We start from the raw sequence: 23,111 nt of genomic DNA, 5'->3' as shown, positions 1-23,111 counted from the left end.
TACCTATGTAGTTAGATTTATCTGGCTCAAACAATATCCTAGATGCTTTGGGCGTGATATCCCTTTGGAAGCTAAAAAATTATACAAATGAACTTATTTACAAGACAGACACAGACTCACAGACATAGAATGAATGAATGAATTTATGGTTACCAGAGGAGAAGGGAGAGGGGGGGAGAGATACTTAGGGAGTTAGGGACTGACATGTACACACTGCTATATATAAAAGGGATAACCAACAAGAACCTACTACTGTATATATAGCTCAGGAACTCTGCTCAATATTATGTAACAATCTAAATGAGAAAAAAATTTGGAAAAGGATAGATACATGACTATGTATAAAAGAATCACTTTGAGGTATACACTATACTCCAACATAAAATAAGAAGTTAAAAAAAAATAGTTCCAATCCTTTGATTGGTGTGGTGCTCAGAGTTTGGCCATAGAATTCCAGTAGTTTCAGTCTCTGTATTTCTTTTTCCTGTTGATTCTGTTGGTGTAAGAAAGGAGACAGCTTACTATCTGCAACAGTAAGCTTCATGGACAGTTCTTACATGAAAAGTTTCAACACAAATTCAAAGATTCCCCCCCACCAAAGGATTTATATTCAGAATATTCTTGGGAGAACAGTTTTTACCTCTTTGAAATGCAAAGTTATTTTTAATGTTTTGCTTTGAATTAGAAAGCTGAACAGCAAGATTTTGTAACACTTTAAGCAGTTTCATATGAAAGAAACAGCTTCCTTGGCTATGGGGGAAGAAGTAGGTCAAGAGAAGAAACTGGATTAAAAGGAAAGTTACTGACAATTGGACAGATTAGGAACCTTTCAAATGATGGAGAGAAATGCTGCTTTTGCTCTCTTCTGAAATCCGGCCAGCATCACCGCAATACAAATCCTGCTACCATCGTCCAAGGACACTCTGGGTAAAGATTGTGCTGCTTGACATTTACTAAACAGCAGAAAAGGTCAGAAATTTCTCTTGATAAGCAGTTGAGGGAGGGAGAGCAAAAATCCACTTTATGAATATGGGCACTGGCAGGAGGGTCCTTCCCTGAGTCCAGTTTCGTCTGCTGGTCTGCGCCCAGGGAAGCTTGGGGTAGTCAGAGGCAGACTCAGGAAGGGAGTACATTACAGCAGAGTGGCGCAGCGGGAGCGTGCTGGGCCCATAACCCAGAGGTCGATGGATCGAAACCATCCTCTGCTATAGGCTCACATTTTTGCCTGCTATATGGCTTTTGTGTCCCCAGCTGTGGGACAAGGTTGGGCTGTGGACCCTGGTGTCCAGGGGTGACAGCTAGTTCTATGGCGTCACCATCAGCGCTCTGGACTCTGAATCCAGAGATATGTCGAAATCTTAATGGGACCTGTGTACCCCTCTTGTCCCATCCCAGGGGCACTTAGGCCAAGAGTGGCCTGCAAGGGGACATGGTGGCATATGGTTCTATGGTGTAATGGTTAGCACTCTGGACTTTGAATCCAGCGATCCGAGTTCAAATCTCGGTAGAACCTGTTTTGCCTGTGGCCATTTTTGTCTTCCCCTCTTGTGTCCCAGGCACTGGGACACAGGGACATGGTCTGGCACAGGACAGGCAGCAACTCTGAGACCCTGGTCTATCTGATCGCCAGTGCTCCCCTTCCCCCAGAAGCCACATTAGGGATGTCTTTGTTCTTTTTAATGTCCTCCCTGCCCAGTTTGACTTTTTCTTTTTTTTAAAGGACCAGGGGAATTCCCCAGAAGTCCAGCTGCTGGGACTCTGAATTTTCACTGCCAAGGGCCCAGGTTCGATTCCCTGGTTAGGGAACTAGATCCCACAGGTCGTGCCATGTGGCCAAAAAGTAAAAAGTAAAATAAAAGAGACCAAAGGAGCTAATACTCTTGTCCTGAGATGGCTCATCATGCACCCTTTAACCTCTGGAATCCCACGTCAGGACAATTACTTAACCTTCTCCACTGGTGAGCTTTCAGTGCAGGCTGTTTACTCTTTGTACACACACAGAAAAGTGTCCTTTCAGGTACTGCCCACGTGGCACCTGGGTGGCTAGGGAAGAACATCATGCCTAGAACTTTTCATGAAGCGTGTAAGAAATGTCTACATAGATCTGATTTAAAAGCAAGTCTTTACAAGGAGACAGGAAGATAGTTTTTCCTTGAATAAATCCAGGTTTTTTGCAGCTTCAGTGTAGCTTTAGAAATACTAGTATGTCTCATACAATTTACTACTTGCATGACTCACTAAGAGTAACTACACTTCACCCTTAGAACTGTGCGTACAAGTTCTTTCATCAAGATTTTGGAAACGTCCACATAAAACTAATGTGGAACACTTCTTACAGGGACATGGAAAAGAAGATACTGTTTTTCTCAATTAAAAAGCCAGGCTTTCCATAGCTTCGTAAGTAGTAGCCTTCAATGAGTGCCTGGTTCTTTATCCAATACAGTATACCTATGACTCAAAAACACCGAAGACAAAAAAAAAAAAAAAAAAAAAATCCCCAAACACATGATTTATCCTTATTCAAAGTCCAGGGGCCTCTGCCCAAATTTGAGGCCAGGTCCTTTACTTCCCTGAGCATCAGAGTTGAGGGTTCACTTGCTTTAGACGGACTCTATGCTTGCTGTTACTAATCAGGAGAAAGGCCAGTGCCGTGTGGAAGGAGGTGGCGTGTTAAGTGCCAAGGTTGGGCCCGAGGTGGGAGCCCACATTTGGTGGCCAAGTGGCCTGTGCATTGCCTGCCTGAGCTGCAGTCCCCTCGCCTAATGCATCTGACTAGACTGTGAGGACCTGAGATCTCACTGCAGGCGGTGTGTCCAGAGGCTTCTGTTGCTCAGCTTTGGGCCAGCAGGTGAGGCCACAGAACACCTTTAAGTCAGTGGCAGAGCTTAAGAGCCTCTAGACAGGCAGTGCCCTTGCTCCACACCCAAGGTCAGCAGCAAACTGATGTGTGAGCAGTACATGAACTCCAATCCTCACTCCAGCAGGGGTGCGAAGGAAGGACCAGCATGTACACTGGCTACAACTGGCCTAAGCTCAGAGGCGAGGCAGAAATGGAACTGAGAAATCTGGATTCTGAGAAGTTGGTCCAGGGCAAGGGCACCAGACAGCAGCTACTTGCCAGGATGTCCAAAACACACACACACAGGTAACCCGTGACACCAGAACTCAGGCAACAGCACTCCTGGAGGGCAGCTGCTGCGTGTGGTGCAAATCTGGACCTAGTCTATCCCCTTCCTCATGCCAGCACAGCTTTGCTCACTAACAGACAGCCCCTGCACCCAACCCTAGCCCGACTGTGGGGCTGCCTCTCACTGACTGCTCGTATAATTTGAGTTATAATGAAGGAAAACAAACCCTTGTCCTACTTTCCTCTCACGCAGCCATAACCAAAGGTGAGCTGCAGTTAGGACCTGACACCACATGTGAGAATACCCGGTCCCCTGGCCAAGGAGTGCCTTCGTTTTAGCCAGAAGAGGTGGCTTTTGAGGCAAGAAGAGCCCACTCCGACTCCTGGCATCCCCCGCCCACAGAAGGCTTCAGGCAAAGATGGCCCTTTGGGGCTGTGCTGGCTCCGAAAGCACGAGGGAGGTCGCCTGGGGGGTGCTGGTGAGGGAGGGCACACACAGGCCCCAGACTGGGGAGTAAGTGTCTGGTTCACTCACACTCCACACTCAGACACTCCTGAAGTGTTTATTTCATCATCAGTTACTGCAGAAGAGAGAAATCCAATTATACATAGGTTGAAAGCAAAAAATATACAATTTCACACAATATATCCAGTTTTCAACCCCAATAGGCATACAGGTACAATACAACATAGAGTCAATGAAGGAAATCTGACAGTTCAGGCTTTATAAGCACTGAGGAATCCAAGAACGTCGCTGCCATCCACGTTAACAAAATTCAAGTGCTTTGAAGAACCAACTGGAGGCCTGTCCACAGATGTCTTTCGTTTCACAGGATGAGCCCTGATATGGAGTTTTGTGATTCTGTAATTTCCAATTCTTTGCTAGCCCTTTCTGTTTATAGGAAAACTGTTCTCTTCCATTTATCTTTAAGGCGAGCTCACACGAGCACTACATGCCAGATAGGGGGGGTCCCATCAGGAGCCATGTGGATAAGCCAGGCCCACAGTATGTGAGGATGATGGCGGGGGCGGGTGGGGAGAGGCAAGACCATCGAGAAGCTGCCTCATCTGAGGTTGGGGACAGAATGGCTGTCACCTGTCTGATCCCACCCAGAGAAGAACGAAGCAGGCGGACTCCTGACCACACAGTCTGGCCTAAGCAGGTCAGCTGCCTCTCCCGTCCTTCCATATGTAACACCTGTCACCCTTCGCAGGCCTCCCTCTGCCTCGAGGTGAGCTCACCTAAAGACTGAATGTGAAAGCATGAGTTTGGGGTATAAGCGGCCAGAGCCTGCCGGGCCCACAGTTAGACGGGCTGGTCCCAGGAGGCGGCTGCCACTGCACTCCGGCCACTGCGGCAGTGAGAAACACGGCCCACTGTTGCTAAAACTTTTCTCTAAAGAAACTGAAAACCCAGATTCATATGAGCCCCCCAATTCCAAAAGGATGCAGTTTATTCAAATTTTGGCAAAACCATTCTCAGGAATAAAAAACATGGTTTGTAAAAACAACAGCCAACTGGGAAGACCACAGACCATGGCCCACAACCCCCGCAGCCTGCCTGCTTCCTGTCATTGCCACATCAAATCTCTCTGGGGCATGTGAATCACAACTTCTGGGGTCTTAACTCTTCATAGGACACTTTTTGGATTTTTTTTTTAAGCCTGAAAGACAGTAGTCTGTCTCCATTCTTGTTCTTTGGAATATTTTAGTCTTAAAGGAAACTCAAAATTGGGGCAACTCTTCTCTCCTGTTAAAATATTCCAATTACACACATATTACGAAGATAGCACCACATCGAACTGAGGGAGGGGGCTGCTGACAAATGGGGGTAGCAGAGGATTCTGAAAAACCAAAGTGGTAAAAGGAAAGCTGAGCTGTTTTCTTCAAGTGTCTCTGATACCCACACAGGGTAGCTCCTCCGTCCTCAGGCAGCTGATAGGCCCGCCTCCCAGTCTCCTCGATCTTCACCACTTGATGTCTCGGCTGTCAGTGGGCTGCCCTGGGCCCTGGTACGCAGTGTGCAGGGCTTCCTGGACACGGGGGGAGTCGGTGCCATCCAGCCACTCCTGGTACAACTCCTGCACATGGGTGCTGGCCTCTGGGAGCTGCACGGGGATGTCAGCGTAGATCCCTTTCATCTTCTGCAGCAAGGCCTTGTCTGTGCGTCCATCTGCGGTCTGGGCTTGGCCTCTGCCATTAAGGCATCCTGAAAAACACAGGGCACTTACTCTTCCCCTGTTTTCATCTTAAAGGGGAGATGATTCTGGAATAGCAGAGCGATGATGGCAGTGTGCAGTGTCTTGTGGCCAAAGCTTGGGCACAGGCTCACAACCCCAGGTGCTTCCTATTCTCTCCTCTTTATACTACCCAGGAAATGTTTTTACCCAAAGCTGAAATTACTTGGCAACCTTTTAGAACTGGATGGCTATGCATGCCCATCTGGATTTCCAGTTTCTCTTAGAATTCATCACAGGAGAGCACAGAAAGTATTAATGAACAGCTAAATCACTGGTGTCTGCATAAAGCTTTAGTGTGTGAGTCCACATGTGGGCTGCATCAGGGAGAGACGGGGGCTGGGGACCCATGAACCACACAGGATCCCAAACCCACACCCAAACACCTCGGACTGAATGAAGAACATGCCTTCTACATACTAGTGCTGTACATGTGTGCATGTGTGCTAAGTTGCTTCAGTCATGTCCAACTCTTTGTGACACTATGGTCTGTAGCCCACCAGGCTCCTCTGTCCATGGGATTCTCTAGGCAAGAACACTGGAGTGGGGTGCCATGCCCTCCTCCAGGGGGATCTTCCTGACCCAGGGATTGAACCCGAGTCTCTCACGTCTCCTGCACTGGCAGGTGGGTTCTTTACCACTAGCGCCACCTGTGCTACTTATTCTCAAACACGTAGATAATGTGATTTCTAAGATAAAAATTCATTTAAAAGAACTTGCAGCAAATTTCCCAACCTCCCTACCCCTACCCCTTGGCAGCACCCAACGGTCACCCTCTGGCCCTCACATCTCACTCCTCATTTCCCACAGGGCTCAGAGGGGCCCAGCTCAGCCTGGCCTCTTGAGTCTTACCACCAGCACAGGCGAGAACCTCCACGAAGTGGTACGGGAACTTGCCCTTCTTCAGCTTTAGGACCACGTTCTGGATGTTTCGAAAGCCATAAGCTGCAGCAAAGCGCAAGAGGACCTCTCCGCTCTTCTCAAGGGTGACCTCCTGGAAGTCTTTGTTCCTATGAAATCAACAATACAAACTATGACCCACAGGGTCCTTCCTCTGTGGTCAGAGAACTATTTCTAAGTTAGGGATGTTAGCAAAATTAAGTCTGTGAGTAACACATCAAAGACCTTTCCATCTTGACTGGTGTGAATTCTGTAAATAGGATCTCCCTTCTCAGACCTGTAGCTGGCTGTAGGGGGCGGGGGGTCCTATTATAGAGTTTACACCTGATAGGCAGTGCTGACCACACAGGCAGACGGACAGAGGTCGCCCCAGCCCCACGCACCTCAGGGCCCGGTAGGTGACCTCCCCCACGTCCTCGTTGAACAGCTCCTTGGCCGCATGTCTGAAGATGTGTGCCAGGTACCCGTCAGAGCCGGCTCCATCATGGCGCCTCAGCTCCTCCTCCTTCACGTCACCAAACCTCACCAGGCAGGAAAAGCGAGGGCAAAAGTTAAATCTGACTCTCCAAGTTTTATGATCCAAGGTCGCAAAACCCTTTGTAAGTACTTAGACTTAGGGCAAAAACCTCCTCTGTGCTGGAGTTCACTGGCCAACAGGATGCCTGCAGGTGTGCCCACCACTGCCCAAGTGACTCCTCTGAGTGCGCAGGCATCAAGGCTTGACCCTGAGAACCTCACAACTCGGGGCATGAGAACTGCGCATCTGCGGGCCACACAAGAGAGCATGCCGCCATCTGTGGCCAGCCAGGAGGAGGCCTCTGGGTCCGCTTAGGCCCAAGCATGGGCTCTGGCCGTAAGGACGCCAGCTGCTTGTTCTAAGGACCTCAGTCCACCTTCCACACCAGGGCCACATGTGGTCTTGACATCACTGCTTGGAGGACCTGCCATGCAGTCCGTGCCCTGAGGCACAGGATCCTGCAGGAATGCGGTTGGTGGTTGGGGCGACCACTGATGGCAGAAACCCAGGTTGCTCCTCTCGGGCAAACGGACCTCAAGGAGCCACTGTGTGGGGGTGCCGCCTCCATCCCCCGTGAGATTCTGCCTCTATCCCTCGGTAGGTCCAGGTGTGATGTCAGGAACATGTTAAGTTCAGAAAGGAGGGTGTTGGTGTCCACACCACAGGCTGAATGGCATCCACTCAGCATGGTACTGGCCATGTCCTATTCAGAGCCAAGAGGCTGTAGAGGGGTGACAAGGTAGCTCGCCATGCCAGGGGCCATACCACACCTATGCCTCAGCAGGGCAGGTGGCCTCATTATAAACGAGGAAGGTCCTGGGATGAGACCCTGGTAGAGATCACAAGGTCATACTGGAAGCCCCCAAGGGGCAAGAGTGCCCCTCCCTGCAGAAGCACTTACAGAGTATCCAGGGCAGCATCTCTCACCGAGACGTCACTCTGCTCCATCATCTGAGCTATTTCACCTACAAGCAAAGAAGGAACATTAAGACGCCAGCAATGTCCCTGGGGACACGTGTGCCTTCTGCTTTGCCCTGAAGGAGGAAGCTTCGCTGTGTCTCCAGTGTGGGTGTGGCTGTCAGGCCCTCATCCTGGACATAGCAGCCGCCGGGCCGGTGCACTGGCCGGCCTCCCAGCGGCCTTTCCCGAGGCCCCCCCTCACCTGAGGTCAGCACACAGTCAGTGCCCCGAGAACCCCGAGAGGCCGTGGGGACATCTTCCTGAAGGGCCTCCAGCTTCTTGTCGTAGCACGGTGCCACGATGACATGGAAAATCTTGTCTGGGGACAGGTTCTGTGTAGAAAGAGCAAACCCATGATGGGGGCCGTGCAGAAGGGAGAAGGCAGCCAGAACGGAGCGGGCCTGGTGCTTTCCTGGGTCCAAGCTCCACCCCCACAGACCAAGTTCCTGAGCCGTGATGCCCCCAAGTCCACCCACAGTGTCACCGTCCTGCAGAACCACTGCCCGGACACTCACAGGGAGAGGCTCGCCACCTGTGTCCCCTGAACCAAGGGCACAATGATCAAACACGGTGACCACAGCTGCTGCTGGGCTGTAAATGAATGCACGGCCATTTCCCCACACCTTCCAGACGCTTCCCATGCAACCAGGCTGCCCCTCTCCACGTGCCCGGCTGAGCCAGAATCGCTGGCACCACGAGGAGCCGGCAGCTGAGTGACCGTCTTGGAGCCAGGTGACTGGGCACCCCCTCTCTCATCAGGGCGTGGGCCCGAGCCCGCCGTGCACACGCCTGCGGGAGCCTCCTCCATCCTCCCTGGCTCCCTGAGCTCCATCAGCACCTGTCCTCACATGGAAGCTTGTCACTGAACTGAACGCTTCCCCTGGGGAAAAGGCCAGCTTACCTGCCGTCTGGCAAAGTAGTCCTTCACCAGGGACCCCATGATCTGCTGGGGAGACTTGGCAGTGCAGAGGTGGGGGGTGACAGGGTGACCCAGCACCCGCTCAGCATAGCGGACCCAGCCTGAGGAGGGAAGGGGCCCATGTCAGCTCCTCATGGCTGCCCCACCGGAGTAGAGCTGGGACACCTCATCTTCCGGCAGCCCCAGGTGTGCATGCCAGGCCCCCTCCATCAAGCCGCCTCTCTTCAGAGGCTTGGCCATGGGAATCCCAGGGGCATGTGTCACAAGACTGGAGGGTGCTGGGGATGGGTGCCTCCCTCGGCCCCAGATCAGAGAGGACAGAGCAGGAGAAAAGGAGGAGTGGGGGTAGCAGGCTCCCCAAAATTGAGAACAAGCTTGGAGGAGCAGCTCCGAGGCACTGTCCTGGGCAGCTTGGCTCCCGATCCACCCTGCCAGCTGCTGAGCCGCTCTCATAGCCGGGACAGGCAGCTGCAGCTGACAGGGGCCCACAGCCACCAGGCCCACAAGCTTCACCCATCTACTGGAAATTTAACAGCCCAGGAACTGCCCACTTTTAGGATGATGAAATACGAGAAACCCACACCCCCTCAAGCAACACAATAAACAGCACAACCTGCAGTGTGCCCACGGCATGCCCAGCGCGGCACGGAGCATCTCCCCTGAGCCGCTGACTCCCACCATGCCCTGAGTGCACCACTGCTGCCACGGTTCCCAGAGGGGATGCAGGATGGAGAGGCCAGTGGACCAGAGCCAACAGCTCAACCTGGAGGGGCTAGAGCTCGCCCCCTTCTCCCTCTGGGTACGGTAATGAGTGTCTGGTGACAGAGTGGCATGTATACCACAGCATCATGAGAAGGGTGGGGAAGGTGAGGAAACCTAGAGACAAGTTGCCCACAAGATCCCCAGGGCAGTCCACCTCCCCATGCCCACTCCTGTATGGAGGAGCAGCAGGCACCAGCCAGACAATCTCGTCTGAACTCAAAACACAGCCATCACCCGCTCGCCGGCCGGAGCACATGCAGGGAATGTCCATGGTCACCAGCAGAAGCCCCACAGAGAGATGCTGCTGCAGGATGGCTCCCCTCGTTCCCAACCTCTGCACGTGTGCATGGAATGGTTCATGTTAAAACAGAAAACTAGGGAATTCCCCAGCTGTCCAGTGGTTAGAGCTCACTGTTCTGACTGCCAGGGCCCTTGGTTCAATCCCTGGACAGTGTGGGATGGCCAAAATAAATAAATAAAAGGAAAAAGGAAAACGATCAAAGGCCGTGGAGCCTCTGGGGGCCCGAGGCCCCTCCCACCACAGGTCTGGCTTTGTAAGGGCCTGTGCACCATGGTCTCGGCGCCAGCACACACGGCTCTCAGGCAGACCCCAGCTGCAGGATGTGTGCCGCGAAGGCCTGGCACAAGATCAGGCAGAACACAGGTTGGTAGAGGCGAGGGCCCTGGGGGACCTCCTGGCTTGCAAGAGAAGAGGACCAAACAGGGATGAGGAGGGAGAACCAGGTCACAGGATCCACAGCACCTGGCATGAGACTGGAGTGGCAAGCCCTTTCCCAATGGTACCCCTGATCAGAACTTGCTACCAGCACCAGCCTGGGGCCTGGTCAGCCCTGCTGGCTGTCCAGCTTTGTGGCAGCGTGGCGTGGTCAGAGCACCCATATCCTGCTCTGTCAGACCACCCACCTCTTCTCAGGGACCCTCTCTGAAGGCAGAGATGAAACCTGCTCCAAGAAGTACCTAGTGCAAGGTACCCACTCTATTCTCCTTGGATTGGAGAGATTACTTCCCACACTCCAGTTCAATGAGTGCTCCTGGCAGGTTCTCACAAAGCCCAAAGCCCTTGAGCACGTCCACAGCTGAGCAACTCAATATGCCCTTGCCCACCCACCCCCACCAGGCAAAGGTGCACTGGTGAGGTGGCACTCCATCGGCTTGTGGGCAGCAAGGGCCCACCCAGATGTCCCTGTTCCAGCCAGGATGCGCTGCCCTCCAAGCAGTCTGAGGAAGCACTGCTGGGACACAGGGACCCTGTGTGCGGAAGCTGGTGAGTCAGTCCAGGGCCATCCACAGTCCGATTCTGCACAACAGGTCAGATCATCCGACCTTGATGCTGCTTTAATTTCTCTAAGTTGTCATAGGAAAGCAAAACGTCAGCGCCAAATCCTAGAAAAGGGTTAGTTTCGAAGCAGATCTCACCTCATCTCCCTGAATTTGAGAGGGGGCATAAACCTGAACAGTTACAGCTTTGACTGGCGTAGCTACAAAGAGTTCCTGGAAGAGAAAGCCTTATCATCTGAAAGCCCTGAAGAGCTCAAGGAGGCCACTGAAAGCAGCAAATTCCAGGCTGGTGGAGGAGGGACAATCGGTGTGCAGCAGCAACAGGTGGCCCACGTCTCCACCAGCGCTGCCCTCACTCCTTGGACAGAGGGCATGTGCTTTCTGCAAGAATCCACCACCTGCCTACTACCCACATCAGCTGTGCTAGTTCCTGCCAGGAGTGGAGGCTTCCGTTTAGGCTCCATTCAACAGGGCTGCTCACATAAGGGATCCATCACTATCTGCTGGGACAGTGTCAGGACGGCATAGGAATCCTTGTGATCCTGCTGACTGGAGGGTGGACGGGAACTCTGGAATCACTGCTCCAGGGGCACAGGCTGAGCTTGGGTCATTTTATGCTGCCTCTTTCTTGGGTGGGAGGGACTGAGCCAGCTGAGTGTGCCACTGAGTGAGGGTCCTGCAAGGAGCCGGTGCTGGAACTCCAGGGGCAGGGGTACCACTGCAAGGCCTCTAGGGCGCTGGGCGGTTTCCCGAGGCCTCAGCTGTGCAAACCTACTCTTAAGCAGCTGTGCAAACATCTACAAGGACATAAACACAAAAGTGAACACCATGGTCCAGCAAACTGTGCATTTAGTCAGTTTATGTGACTGGATCCAGTCACTGCCTGACATGCCTGGAGAACTGGGAGCATCCCCCTGGGGGTTATCTTTCCAGAAGGATAAGCCCCACCTGATGCTGAGCATCTCCTGCCAGCCTGTGGGCCACTGAAAAACACGCTGTTAATGAGTCAATCCATGTGCCTCTTAGACAGATAGCAAGTTTCCTCTCCATGGTTTTACAAATGGATGGAAAGTATTTCCAAATTCTAAGCAACCATACATCAACATTCCATCTTATTAACTCGTAGTCCCAGTGACTGATGAGTGACATATAAAATGCTAGAAAAATTTGGAACCAGGAGGGATAAACTGAGATGAGAACTGTGAGCAAAAACCCAAGATTAAGTAGACCACAACTCTCATAGACCTGATTTAGAAATAATTTTTCACTAAATGTCACTAAATGTCACCAGTATAGTACTGCCTTCCTTCCCTTATGCATCATCTTTAGAATTTTCTTATTCCAAAACATTCTATTTTTTCAGAATTAAAAAACCTGTGATAAAATTTCTCTACTTCAGATATCAGGCTCTATATAATAATTAAAGATTTGTTTAAAAAGTGCTCCAAGATGGAATCTAGTATTAATGTAAAATAATTTTTTTAAGTAATATTTTTTATCATGTAATTTCTACTTAAGCTGGCAAAGGATCCATGGGTGTTCACCATATTACCTATAATTGTTTGGATGTTTGAAATACATCATACTTTGAAAAGAGATTTATTCTTAACATAGGATATGTCTGTCTCAAACTTCAGAAATATGGACAAATGAAGATAAGCAATTAATACTCGACGTTAGGTTTCCCCATTAAATCACCCAGAATTAATAAATATGTTGGTCGACATAAAACTACTCAAGGCCCAAACTCCTCTTCGAGACCCACTGCCCCTGACCTTGCCCACTGCCTAGGCCTGCGCCCAGACGCAGACTGATGTGAAAGGGCGCGTCAGGCCCTGCAGGCCTGGCAGCAGCCCTGTGCTCACCGGGACAGGCAGAGGTCAGCATAGGTAACGTGGGCTCTTCCTCATTGTGCTGGCGGAATCGACGCACAAACTCTTTCTGACTCTCCAGGATGCTGAAATCTGCAGCGATGGTTGTATCGAAGACATAATGCACCCCTGTGGGGAAGAGAGGCGCGTTGGGCTCCTTATCACAGAATGTGAGATCGACCCTCAGTTTGCCTCGAAGACAAACTAAAAGGGCATACTCCACAGACACTGCTAGATGCCCAAGTGCAGGACTGTGCCCTTTGCTCTCTCAAACAGCAGCACGTATCACTTTTCACAATAAAGCATATATTCTCCTGCTGCTTCTTTTCCCTTTACATCTATATTTACATAAATACCTTGCCATATTCCATATACAAATTAATGTAATTTTACAGGGTATTATTCTTCCAGTTCACTGGCTAAATTAAACTCCAGTCTGCAATAGTCTTTGATAGCTCTAAATAAAATGAGTAAACTGGCTGAGCATAGCTTTATAATGGTCTTAATTAACTACTATGTTGATTTTTAACTTGTCTTTCTCTCTCTTTTAATATTTGATTTGGCTGTGTCATGTCTTCACTGTGTCATGCCAGATCTTTCTGTGGCAGCGCTTGGACTTGCTAGTTGTGCTGCACCAGCTCAGCAGTTGCTGATCGAGGGCTCCAGGGCACATGGGCTTAGCTACTCTGAGGCACATGGGGTCTTAGTTCCCTGACCAGGGACCGATCCTGAGTCCCCTGCATTGCAAGGCGGATTCTTAACCACTGGACCACCAGGGAAATCCCTAACTTGTCTTCTTAATAAGTGTATGTTTCTTTGTTTTTAAACTACAGCTGATATACAGTATAAGGTACAGATGGGCAAAGTAGTGGTTCCCAATTTTTTTTTTTCAGCCTCTAAGTTTTTATTAACATGAGTTTCCAAAAACAAGAATCCATATTAGTGTGGGGAGTGAGGGTGGGAGGAGGGGGAAGGGCAGGAAGAAGGAATTCTGCTCTATTGGTAATAAAGCTCCAGGTTCATCCCATCATGGATTTCATAGTCCCCCAGAGACACGTGGTCCTTAAAAACTGTGTACCACTTCTTCAATACGATCTTGTTCCAACGGGTGCCAGTTTGGGCTGCGATCAGCTTCTTAAGGTCCCCGATGGTGTCATCTGTATTGCACTTAATGCGCACCTTCTTCCCCAAACGGTCATTGCAAACAACCTCGATCATCCGGGCTCAAACAGCCTGGATGAAGCAGACGCCACAACCTCCTCGCGCTGCTGCTGAGCCCAGACCAGAGTCGCCACTCAGTTCACAATTTTTTAAAGTTATGCTGCAGTTATAGTTATTATAAAATATTTGCTATAGGGAATTCCCTGGTGGTCCAGTGGCTAGGGCTTGGCGCTTTCACTGCTGTTGCCCAGGTTTAATCCCTTGTCAGGGAATAAGATTCTGCAGGTCTCATGGCACGGCCCCCCCAAAATTTGTTTTTTTTGCTATACTCCCTGTGTTGTACAATATATCCCTGTAGCTTATTTTATACCTAAAAGCTTGTACCTCTTAATCTACCACCTCTATCACGTCCCTCCACTCTGCCCACTGGTAACCACTAGTTTGTACTCGACATCTGTCTTTTTCTGTTTTGTTATATTCACGAGTTTATTGTATTTTTCTTTAGATTCTACATGTAACAGATATCATACAGTATTTGTCTTTCTCTGTCTGACTTATTTCATTTGGTATCATATCCACCAAGTCCATTTATGTGGCTACAAATAAGTTCTAAATATTGGAAAATAAGCCTAAGACAAAAAAATATACTTTAAATAATTACAATAAAATAAATAGAGCAAATAATTTTAATATCTGCAACCAGGTAAACCTTAATAGCAGCCAGTTATTCTTAAAAAGAAATATTATATCAAGTTAAAGAGTTCCCTTAAAAAAAATCAGTTTCACTGTGGATATATTCTATTAACATATAACATCCAACTAGTCTTAAAAAATCCCCCATCCCCTCCAAAATAGGGCCTTTCACTATGAGAAGGCAGAGCATTTTAAAACTTTGATCTCTGGTAAAATTCAGCTAAGCTCAGGCTCTTTAAGATTAAAAGCACGAGGGATGACTTAAGGAGTCCTCGTCTGCAGCTGCAGTTTTGGCTGTGGCACGCTGTGCACCAACAAACAGCTCTGCACGGAAAGCAACACGCAGCAGCGAGGCAGGCAGGCTGGCGCGAGGACATTTAGTCTACGTGTCACTTTATTGCTAATCCCAATGTGTTTACATCTTTAAAAAGCCATTGAGGAACAACAAAAACTCTTACTTGGCAAACGGCTCAAGTTTTCCTCTTCAGAGCCCACCTGCGGGACACTTCAGTCAGGGGGAAGTGAGAGTGTGACATGACAGACTAGCCAGAAGCGTTCTTACCGCCCTTTATGAGGCAGTATTACTCAAGCACTCGTTCACATTTGAGTCCTCAGGTACTGAAATGACGAGCTTTCTCTCTTCACACAAAGGACACAGTCCATTCCCTTCCTGCTCTGCTCTTCAGAGAGTGTCCTGGCAAACCAGATGCCAATCATTGCAGACGTGATCCTCTATCAGATAACTGTAACCCCTGTGAGCCAAGCAACTCGACACTGCTGGGCAAGTGTAGGTCCCAGGTGTCCCCAGCTACATGCCCTAAGATGGTCATTTGCTGTCCCCAGAGGGGCCGGCACTGGCTGTAAGACAATACCCCATCTACATGGCAAGAGGGTAAGTGACACCTGCCTACCATGCGTGGGTCAGGGGCATGGTCCTCTTACGTTCCACAAGACTCTCAAAGAAGTTCTTATCTATCCTGTGCCCTTGAAAATTGAACTCTAGAGATAAAAAGGGCAGATAAAAACTCAAATTATAAATTTGAATTATACCAAATCTATTTGCTATAAATAATATCAAAAGGCAGCTCACCAAGACTTTTGAGGAAACCACAGAGCCTTCTGGATGCATCAGTCACACTGAGGCTGAATTTAGCAGCAAAATAAGGCAAAGACTGAGGACACACTGACACTGCCAGCACCTTGTGCTTTGAGGTATCACATTTCTAGGAGAAATAAAGAAGAACATTGTGTATGTGGTGATTACAAAAGGAGTGAAAGTAAGACACTTTTATGAAAAGTCTAGAACAAACAGACTGTAACAGATGCCCAATGGAAAGACTAATAAAATACACAAGATACTGGCAAGCGTAATTAAGGAAAAAGGAGAAAAAAAATTAAAATGAAAAATGAGACATCCCAAGAGATTTTTTGTCAATTTTAAGAACAATGTTAAGTAAAAAATATTGAATATATACATCAATATTACATATAAAGGCAAATATCTTGATAAAATAAACACATTTAAAAGGAAAAATAAAAATTACATATCCATAAATAACTGAAACAATCCATAACAATGAAGTTAAATGAAAATGGGGTCCCAAGGTCTGTCCCCAAGAGGCCTCAAGCCCAGGTCACTTAGTGGTAAATTAAAATTTTAATTCCTAGATAATTCTCATCTTCTATGAACTCTTCTAATAAATACCAAACAAACAAATGTGAAACCAGCCTATCAACACCCTGAAACCAAAACCAGATGCTGGCAGTGCAAGAAATCCCTAGAAAAATATGAACAAATTGAGTTCAGAGGTGTGCTGACTCATCACAGACATGCAGGATGCAACCCTGGGGTGCAGTGTGAGCGAGTATGTTGGGCATTAGAAAGTCAGCAGTGGGATCCCCTGACCTGGGGTCACAAAGATGCAGGATTATCATGACAGAGGCTGTTCAGGTCAGACACCACCTGCACATTAGGAAAAGTGGAAACTGGGACAGCAGTGTTCAGTGGCCACCATCCACTGCAGTCTACCTATGGACTGGCCACAGACAGGACAGTCTGGGTCCTGTCCCCCTACCCCTGCCTAGCAGCTCAGGTAAGACAATGCTGAGGCTGCCTGTCCCCTCTGGATGGGACCCCACCTTCACGTGATGCCTGGGAAGCCCACACCTGACAGGGCCATCAGGGCATCAACCTGGCACACACTGACCTCCAGCTCTCTGACAAGCTCCTATGATGCCCAAGTCAGCCAGGCGTGGTTTCTGTGGTTTGTGACCAAGAGCAACCTAATGTAAATTTGGAAGCGGGGACAAGAGAGTACAAGTTTCAAATGCTAATGAAGAGGGTGGTCTGTCCCCAGCTTGAGCAGTCAGACTTGGCAATTCAAGTACTTCTGTCTGACACCCTGTCCAGGGAATTTCAAGGGCTCACCCCTCACTTCATTCTCACTTAAATTTCACCTCCTCTAAGGGAGCTGATCTGTGACCAAGAGGGAATCAGCCTGAGCCCCAGAGCTCAGGAACCCCAGAGCCCTAGGACCAGCAGAGAAATAGGAACTGCTTTTTCCTGTGGCAGTCCTGAGTGACTGACTCAGCCAAACCCAGAACCTCTTCCATTCCTAAGCTTTCAGTTTCATAAAATAACTAAGCATTTCCTTTTTAGGCTAGTTTAACTTGGGTACCCATTTTCTATAGCTGATATGCTGATTGGTGAGTATCTACGTCTCTTTAATAGTAAAAGACTGTAAAAATCTACTTAATAATAAAACTTCACCAGCATTCCCAGTGACATCAGAAACAGGATGTTAGTATTATTTCTACCACCAATGTAATTTCAGGTTGATTTAAAGGACCCATACCATACCATCAGAAAAAATAAAATGTATACAGGTTGGAAAGAATGAAATTTGTAATTTGCAGTCAGTACACCCAGAAAGCAACCCGGGCCTCATGTGGCAGCTGCACTGCCCCGGGGGCCGGAGCACCCAGCGCCATGTTCAGAGCCCGTACAAGCACTTCCTGGAAAGCAGCTGTGAGGGCTGTTCCCCAGGTCAGACTGAGGGCAAACCAAGACATGCTTTTCAGCCTCGTCTGCCCCCGCTTCTCCGTCTTTCCCTTTCACCCGTCTTCCTGAGTGACTTCGGGGAGTTCCATCTGCACAGGGGTCTGCAGGAATGAGCTAATGGACTGTGGCCCTAACCTCTGAGAAAGCCCCAGAGGCAGAGGAGCAGCAGCTCGGCCACCACGCCATCCCATGACCAAGCATGCGGAGGCCTCCCCCAAGCTAGGGGAGCCTGGCTGGTGGTGCCAGCCACAGCTGCTGCCCACATCAGTGAGGGAGTGTGACTGTGGGTGGGGTTTTATTGGCAGGGAGAGGCTGCGGAGAGGGTCAGCTATCACAGGGGACACAAGCCAGGGCCAAGATGCGCTCCCCAAGTCCCAGCAGAGGCCTCAAGCCTCACTTTGACCTCCACCCACCTCTGGTGCCAGTGAGTGCCCAGGAGGCCCTACCTTGTTAAGGTTCAGAACTTGGAAGAAGTCCTTGGCGTTCTGCTGGGAAACCTGGATTCCTTCCTCCGCAGACACACAGCTGTCACAGGCCAGGCAGTCACTCAGAAATATCTTGGCATCAGCCAATTTATGGAATTCTCCCTTCTGTGAAAGAAAAGATGATGTTATGGCTTGATTCTTCAACAGAAACTCTTTACTACTTGCTTCTTTATGAAAAGTATCAGCACAAGCATAATGCAGAAAACTGCACAAATTCTCTGAGGGTCCCATAGATGGCAATGTGTGGGGAGTGTACTGGCACCATCAAATGCAGCTTCTCCTGCCCCCATATCTTTCCCTGCTGCCTCTGGAGGCTCCTGCGTGGGTCTGCTCTGTTCTCCCCGATGAGCTCGCCTAGTCCTTGGACTCTCCTCAGAAGCCTCCCTGACAGGCTTAGAACTGGAATAGCTCACTGCTGACCTGTGGGCATCAGGGTTGTCACGCCATCCAAGTCTGAATTGGGACATTCAAACTCACATCTCAGTGACTCTGTTCCCCTGGATACCAAGATGACAACCCTCGGCTGTGTCGTCTTCTCCTGGCTGCACCTGCGCCCACTCACTCCCTGCAGCCCACTCCCCAGGCTGAGGTCCACCAGAAGACAAGCCACACCTCTGCTGCTAGAGATCCCCTTCCCCATCACTCTCCCCACTCTAACTTCCAGTCACCCTGGCCCTCCTTGCTCTGAGTCTCCCTGAGGGAAACACTCCCTAGAGTCTGGTTCACTCCTCAGACCCTCATGGACACCTGCCAGAACAGCTCTGAGCAACCCCTGGCACCTATGTGGTGGCTCTTTTCCCTGAAATGCAAGCTCTGAGGAAAGAACCCTGTCTCATGCCCTTCTGTTCTCTGACATCCCCTGTATACAGAAGGTGTCAATAAATATGTGGTGGATGAACATACAAATATTCTGAGGCCTATTAGAGCCCTTGCAACAAATTAATGGAATCTCCTGACAGCTGGTTGTACCCTGCTCTTTCAAACATGACTTGGTAAGCGAGGACTCGGGGGGTAGGCTGGCCCTCCTGTCCACAGCAGCGCCCGACAGGAACGCACGCTGCCACCTCCCTCCTCCCCAGGCGCCTGTGTCACTGTGCAGTGCTCATTCTGGGCCCCTGTTATGCTGCAGGTGCTAATTCACGAGGTATGGATGGGAGGCCAGAGTCTGCCCTTCTAACAAACCCTGAGGGGGGGCCAGAGCAGCTGCTCCAAGGGTCTGAAGCACGTGGCCTGGCACACAGCTGGCGTCTAATAGATGCTGTTGAGCTGCACTGAGAGTTCTGCCTCCGCTGCCCCTGCAGAGGTGCCCAGGACAACACTCTGACCTGCAAGGGGAAGCAGAGCTTCCTTTCAGCCTGCTAGCCACATGTCATGCTCATCCTCCTAGAGCACCTCATGGGCCAGGTCTGGTTCCTTCCCGCCTGTCACAGTCCTTCCTCTTTTTCTTGTTCCATCCTAATCATGGGCATTTTCTACGGAAGCCTGTCCATCTCTCCTTCTCTCCAATTAGCCACATTTCTCAGAGCAGTTATCAGGCCCCCACTCAACCCCTCCAATCTCTGCCCCTAGGGAATTCTCTCCCTCCCAATATCCAGTCTGATATCCTGCAAAGCTCGTGTCCACGCAGCTCAAACTGCACTCTTCTCCCTGTTCTGCACCTCTTTTCTTGCTTCTGCCACTCTGGCTGGTCCATCCAGGCCTACCACCCTCAGCCTCCCCAAGGAGCTTCCTTCCTATTCTTCCCCTACCCTAGCCAGCTTAAGCCACCAGCCCTAAGACATGAGTCCGATTTGTCTCCTTACATTTCACACCGTCGCTGTGCCTGGTGAGCCTTCACCCCATTCCTGCACCCACCACCCTCAGGACCCACTCCAGTAGCCACCTTCCTGATCTGTTCATCCTATCAGGGCGTCCGCCCACTGTGCTGGAGGGGTGCCCACTTAAGCTATGAACACACATTATCTCCCAGCCACCATGGCTCTTGGAGGGAAGTAACCCAACTCCCCATGTCACTGATAAGGAAATTGGGGCTCCCAGGGTGAGATGTCTGTCCAAGGCAGTGCGGACAGAGGGCAGGCGTGGGAGGCCCTGGGCCGGCTGCTCTGGGGCTGCAGAGTCCTCGGTGCTCCCTGCCTCTCTTCTGCCTCAGTGTCCCAGGCACTTGTCTTATCCCCTGCTGCTCACCAAGCCCTACAGTCACCAGAGCACAGAGCAGAGCTGGCACACGAGAGGACCAGACCAATGCCTGTCTGACTCAATACTGTATCAGGACTACTAGACTCAAGAAGACACCTGCTGCTTGCTTCTCCAATGTTGCCAATTCTCCTTTTCTAAAACCGGGACCAGAACTTTTTAAGGGAAGGAATCTTAACCTCCCAGCACTGCGTCCTCCTCTATAAAACGAAGACAACTGTAGGGCTTACCTGAAATGCTCATTCTAGGCACGGCATGAGATCACATGTATAAAGCACTTTCTCGACTGCCTAGCTCAGGGTATGTATCCAATAAATGTAAACCGTCACTACTAGCTAAGAAAAACTTAAAAACTCAAGAACTGAGAGAAGAAACCATTAGAAAAATAAAACTTACAGAATCAAGAAATCCAAGTTATTTTATAAATTCCTACCTAAAGCCCTGTCTTTTCGCTAAAAAAAAAAAAAAAAAAAACCAAAAAACAAAAAACCAGCGGTTTAAATGTTACAAAACTATTTCGAAAAAAACAGCCAAGGATGACATTTTGCCTTGTTCCTAACTTGGTATGCTTTGGCTTCGTGTATTCTGAGAAGACAAGTTCTTACCTTGAAGATCGTGTGCCTCCAACTGACCTGCATGTTTGGCTTCTGGCATGGGTTTTTTAGCCCCTTCTTGATTTTTTGATTATTTTTTTTCTTGGAAGCAATGATGTACCTGGTGACATGAGCCCCCAAAGAGGAGAAAAATAGCAGTAGCTGTTTACTCCAGGTTGACACAAGAACTGAAATACTACTTGCCTCTCCATTCTCCTGGGCTGGACTTGGTACATCGACTGATGCATTCTCTTGGTCATCGGTTTTTGTTTTTTTACTACATTCCTTGAAAAGGCAAAGGCACATATAAAAGAACAACTTTTAATCTAATTTTAAAAATTGTATGTACTAGCTGACAAATTCATTTCATATCTAGAAACCTTTTCTACAGAAATAGAAGCACTTATAATTGTGGACACACACACCCATACACATCTCTGTATCTGCACTGTTTGCAGGAAATGAAAACTAGAAGCAATGTGGTCTCTCATGACAGGTAAATTGGTGCCCGACCACCTGGACGCTTCTATATTTAAAATATAACAAATTAGAACTGTGTGTACTGCTCAGAAAATGTATCTCTTGTATAATATTAACTGAAAGAAAGAGCAAGTGATCGAACAATATTTATGACAGGATCGAATTTTGAGATAAACAGAAAAGTCCCTGTGCATTACAGAGTAGAAACAAGTGGATAAGGCTTTCACAGTTACTATGGTTACTCAGGTGGCAGGAGGTCCAGCCCCCGTCTCCTTTTTGCACTTCTGTATCGTTTTCGTTACTGTCAAACAGGAAAGTATTTTGGTGGCATAAAATCCCTTAAAATCACTTTTGATCACCGTGTCCCTCATTCACACCAAGGACGGTGTTTGCAACGACTGCGGACTGGTAGCTGATGTTGCTAGGCTTTTTTGGCAGCTTTTGCCTTCTAAAGTACTTTGAAAGGGTATATCTGCGCCCCGACATCACGGTCGCCTCCGGTACAGGGGAACAGGAACCGGACGCGTTGGTGGCCCACCCCCAGCCGCCTCCAACCCCGGAAAACTCGAGCTGCGGGCCAGCGCCCAGAGGTTCTGATAGGGAGGCAGAGGCGCTCGGAGCTGCGAAGCTCCCGAAACCCCCGAGGCTCCGGGCTCCGCGAGCTCAGGCTCCTCCGCGCCCCGGGCCCTGCCCCCAACCCGGCCCCGGACCAAAAGCGCGGAGCCCACCTTCCGTGTGCAGTGCTCACACTTCATCTGGAGCCAGGCGGGCAGGTCTGGGTGCGCAGCCTGAGGAGAGCACCAGGAGACGCGGTCACCGCCGCCTGCCGCCCTTTGTTGTCGTCGCTCCAGTGCTGCCCTACCCCTAGTGGCTCGGCTCGACCAATGAAAGCTCTGGGAGCGGATGCGCTACAACCCTGAACCAATAGGAGCGCGGAGAGAGCGGTGCGGCTCCATGCTACTGGGCTATACCTAGGCCAATGAGAACGAGGGAAAGGGGCAAATCGGGACCTAGAGCCAGTCGGAGCGCGCAGGGGCGGAGCTTGGCCCGCCCCGTCGGGACCTTGCGGAGGCAGTGGCCGATTCTCCCCTGGGTTTCCGCGGCGTGTGAATCTGGCTGCGGCTCTGAGTGGCCTAGCTGACGGACCCCAGGGGGCGGGCCGAGATCGTTACCAGGACGTTCTGGTGCGTCAGCTCAGCGCCAGACCCGCGCCACCTTCCAGGTTTAGATTGGTAGAGACGGCGCCGCCCTGGTCCGCCGCCATTTCCGCCCCGAGGCGCGTCACGTATGTCCGGCGCGGAGGCAGTGCGCACGCGCGGCGGGTCGGGAGCACGTGGCGCCATTGGGAGCGGGTGGCGCCGTCGGGAGCGCGAGGAACGTGTGAAGCGTAGGTCGCCGAACCTCCGTCCCTCCGCTGCCGCTAGCAAATCAAGGCGGATACGGGACCAAATGATGACGTTGACCTTTGTCCCCTGGCAACATTTTATGTAGTTAGTGCATGGTCATCCCGGCACCATCGGAAATGAGAACTGCGCCTGGAAAATAAAGCACTAGGGTGTGTCCATCAAAAACCAAGCAGTTAACGGGAATCTCAGAAATGGGCATTTTCTTTCTCCTCACCTGGGGGTAGGGGGGGGTGGTCACAGGTCAACAAAACATTCGAGGGTATTCCAAGTCCCCAAACCTTAAAATATTCCCCCTTTAAAATTTTTTTTTTTTTTTTAATTTTAGTTTTTGGTGCATACCACTCTTTTACAACTTGCTGTCAGTTAAATTCAGGAGGTCCTATCTGGCTGCCAGAGTAATAAATTATTCAAGTCTGTGTCAGCACCTCCTCTTGTTAAACATTTTCA

At 49.9% G+C, this 23,111-nt stretch overlaps 1 protein-coding gene, 2 non-coding genes and 1 pseudogene across 4 annotated transcripts; 2 read left to right on the top strand and 2 right to left on the bottom strand.

Moving 5' to 3' along the window:
- The first annotated feature begins 1,136 nt into the window (after positions 1 to 1,136).
- On the top strand, positions 1,137 to 1,208 carry TRNAM-CAU (transfer RNA methionine (anticodon CAU)). Its single transcript has one exon. It is a non-coding gene; the product is annotated as a tRNA-Met (tRNA).
- Positions 1,209 to 1,441: 233 nt separating this feature from the next.
- Positions 1,442 to 1,513, top strand: TRNAQ-UUG (transfer RNA glutamine (anticodon UUG)). The gene has a single exon. It is a non-coding gene; the product is annotated as a tRNA-Gln (tRNA).
- A 2,163-nt stretch (positions 1,514 to 3,676) lies between these two features.
- Positions 3,677 to 22,332, bottom strand: NARF (nuclear prelamin A recognition factor). 2 transcript variants are annotated; one of them, XM_020907298.2, is made up of 12 exons: positions 21,987 to 22,332; positions 20,983 to 21,063; positions 20,791 to 20,899; positions 17,954 to 18,097; positions 15,537 to 15,669; positions 12,587 to 12,721; positions 8,643 to 8,761; positions 7,944 to 8,073; positions 7,683 to 7,746; positions 6,648 to 6,785; positions 6,217 to 6,374; positions 3,677 to 5,336 (listed from the first exon to the last, which is right to left on the bottom strand). In XM_020907298.2, exons 2-12 carry the CDS (start codon positions 21,036 to 21,038, stop codon positions 5,095 to 5,097), a joined length of 1,428 nt encoding a protein of 475 aa, XP_020762957.2. In that variant the 5' UTR covers positions 21,039 to 21,063; positions 21,987 to 22,332; the 3' UTR covers positions 3,677 to 5,094. The 2 variants fall into 2 exon arrangements, with proteins under 2 accessions (XP_020762957.2, XP_020762958.2); XM_020907299.2 differs by lacking the exon at positions 20,791 to 20,899 and having other exon boundaries at positions 21,987 to 22,292.
- Positions 12,728 to 15,530, bottom strand: LOC110146434 (ubiquitin-like protein 5 pseudogene; annotated as a pseudogene).
- Positions 22,333 to 23,111: the final 779 nt, after the last annotated feature.

This window comes from Odocoileus virginianus, chromosome 17 (assembly GCF_023699985.2).
Source record: "Odocoileus virginianus isolate 20LAN1187 ecotype Illinois chromosome 17, Ovbor_1.2, whole genome shotgun sequence".
Taxonomy (NCBI): domain Eukaryota; kingdom Metazoa; phylum Chordata; class Mammalia; order Artiodactyla; family Cervidae; genus Odocoileus; species Odocoileus virginianus.
This window is presented reverse-complemented; position numbering and strand designations above follow the sequence as displayed.

Bases quoted from the DNA above. Each gene is read 5' to 3' on its own strand.
- NARF (XM_020907298.2), bottom strand. From the start codon at position 21,038: ATGACCAAGAGAATGCATCAGTCGATGTACCAAGTCCAGCCCAGGAGA. The intron at 18,098-20,790 runs GTAAGAACTTGT...TTTCTTTCACAG, and splicing joins GGAGGCACACGATCTTCAAG to AAGGGAGAATTCCATAAATT. The intron at 12,722-15,536 runs GTGAGCTGCCTT...TCTTCCCCACAG, and splicing joins TGGTTTCCTCAAAAGTCTTG to GGGTGCATTATGTCTTCGAT.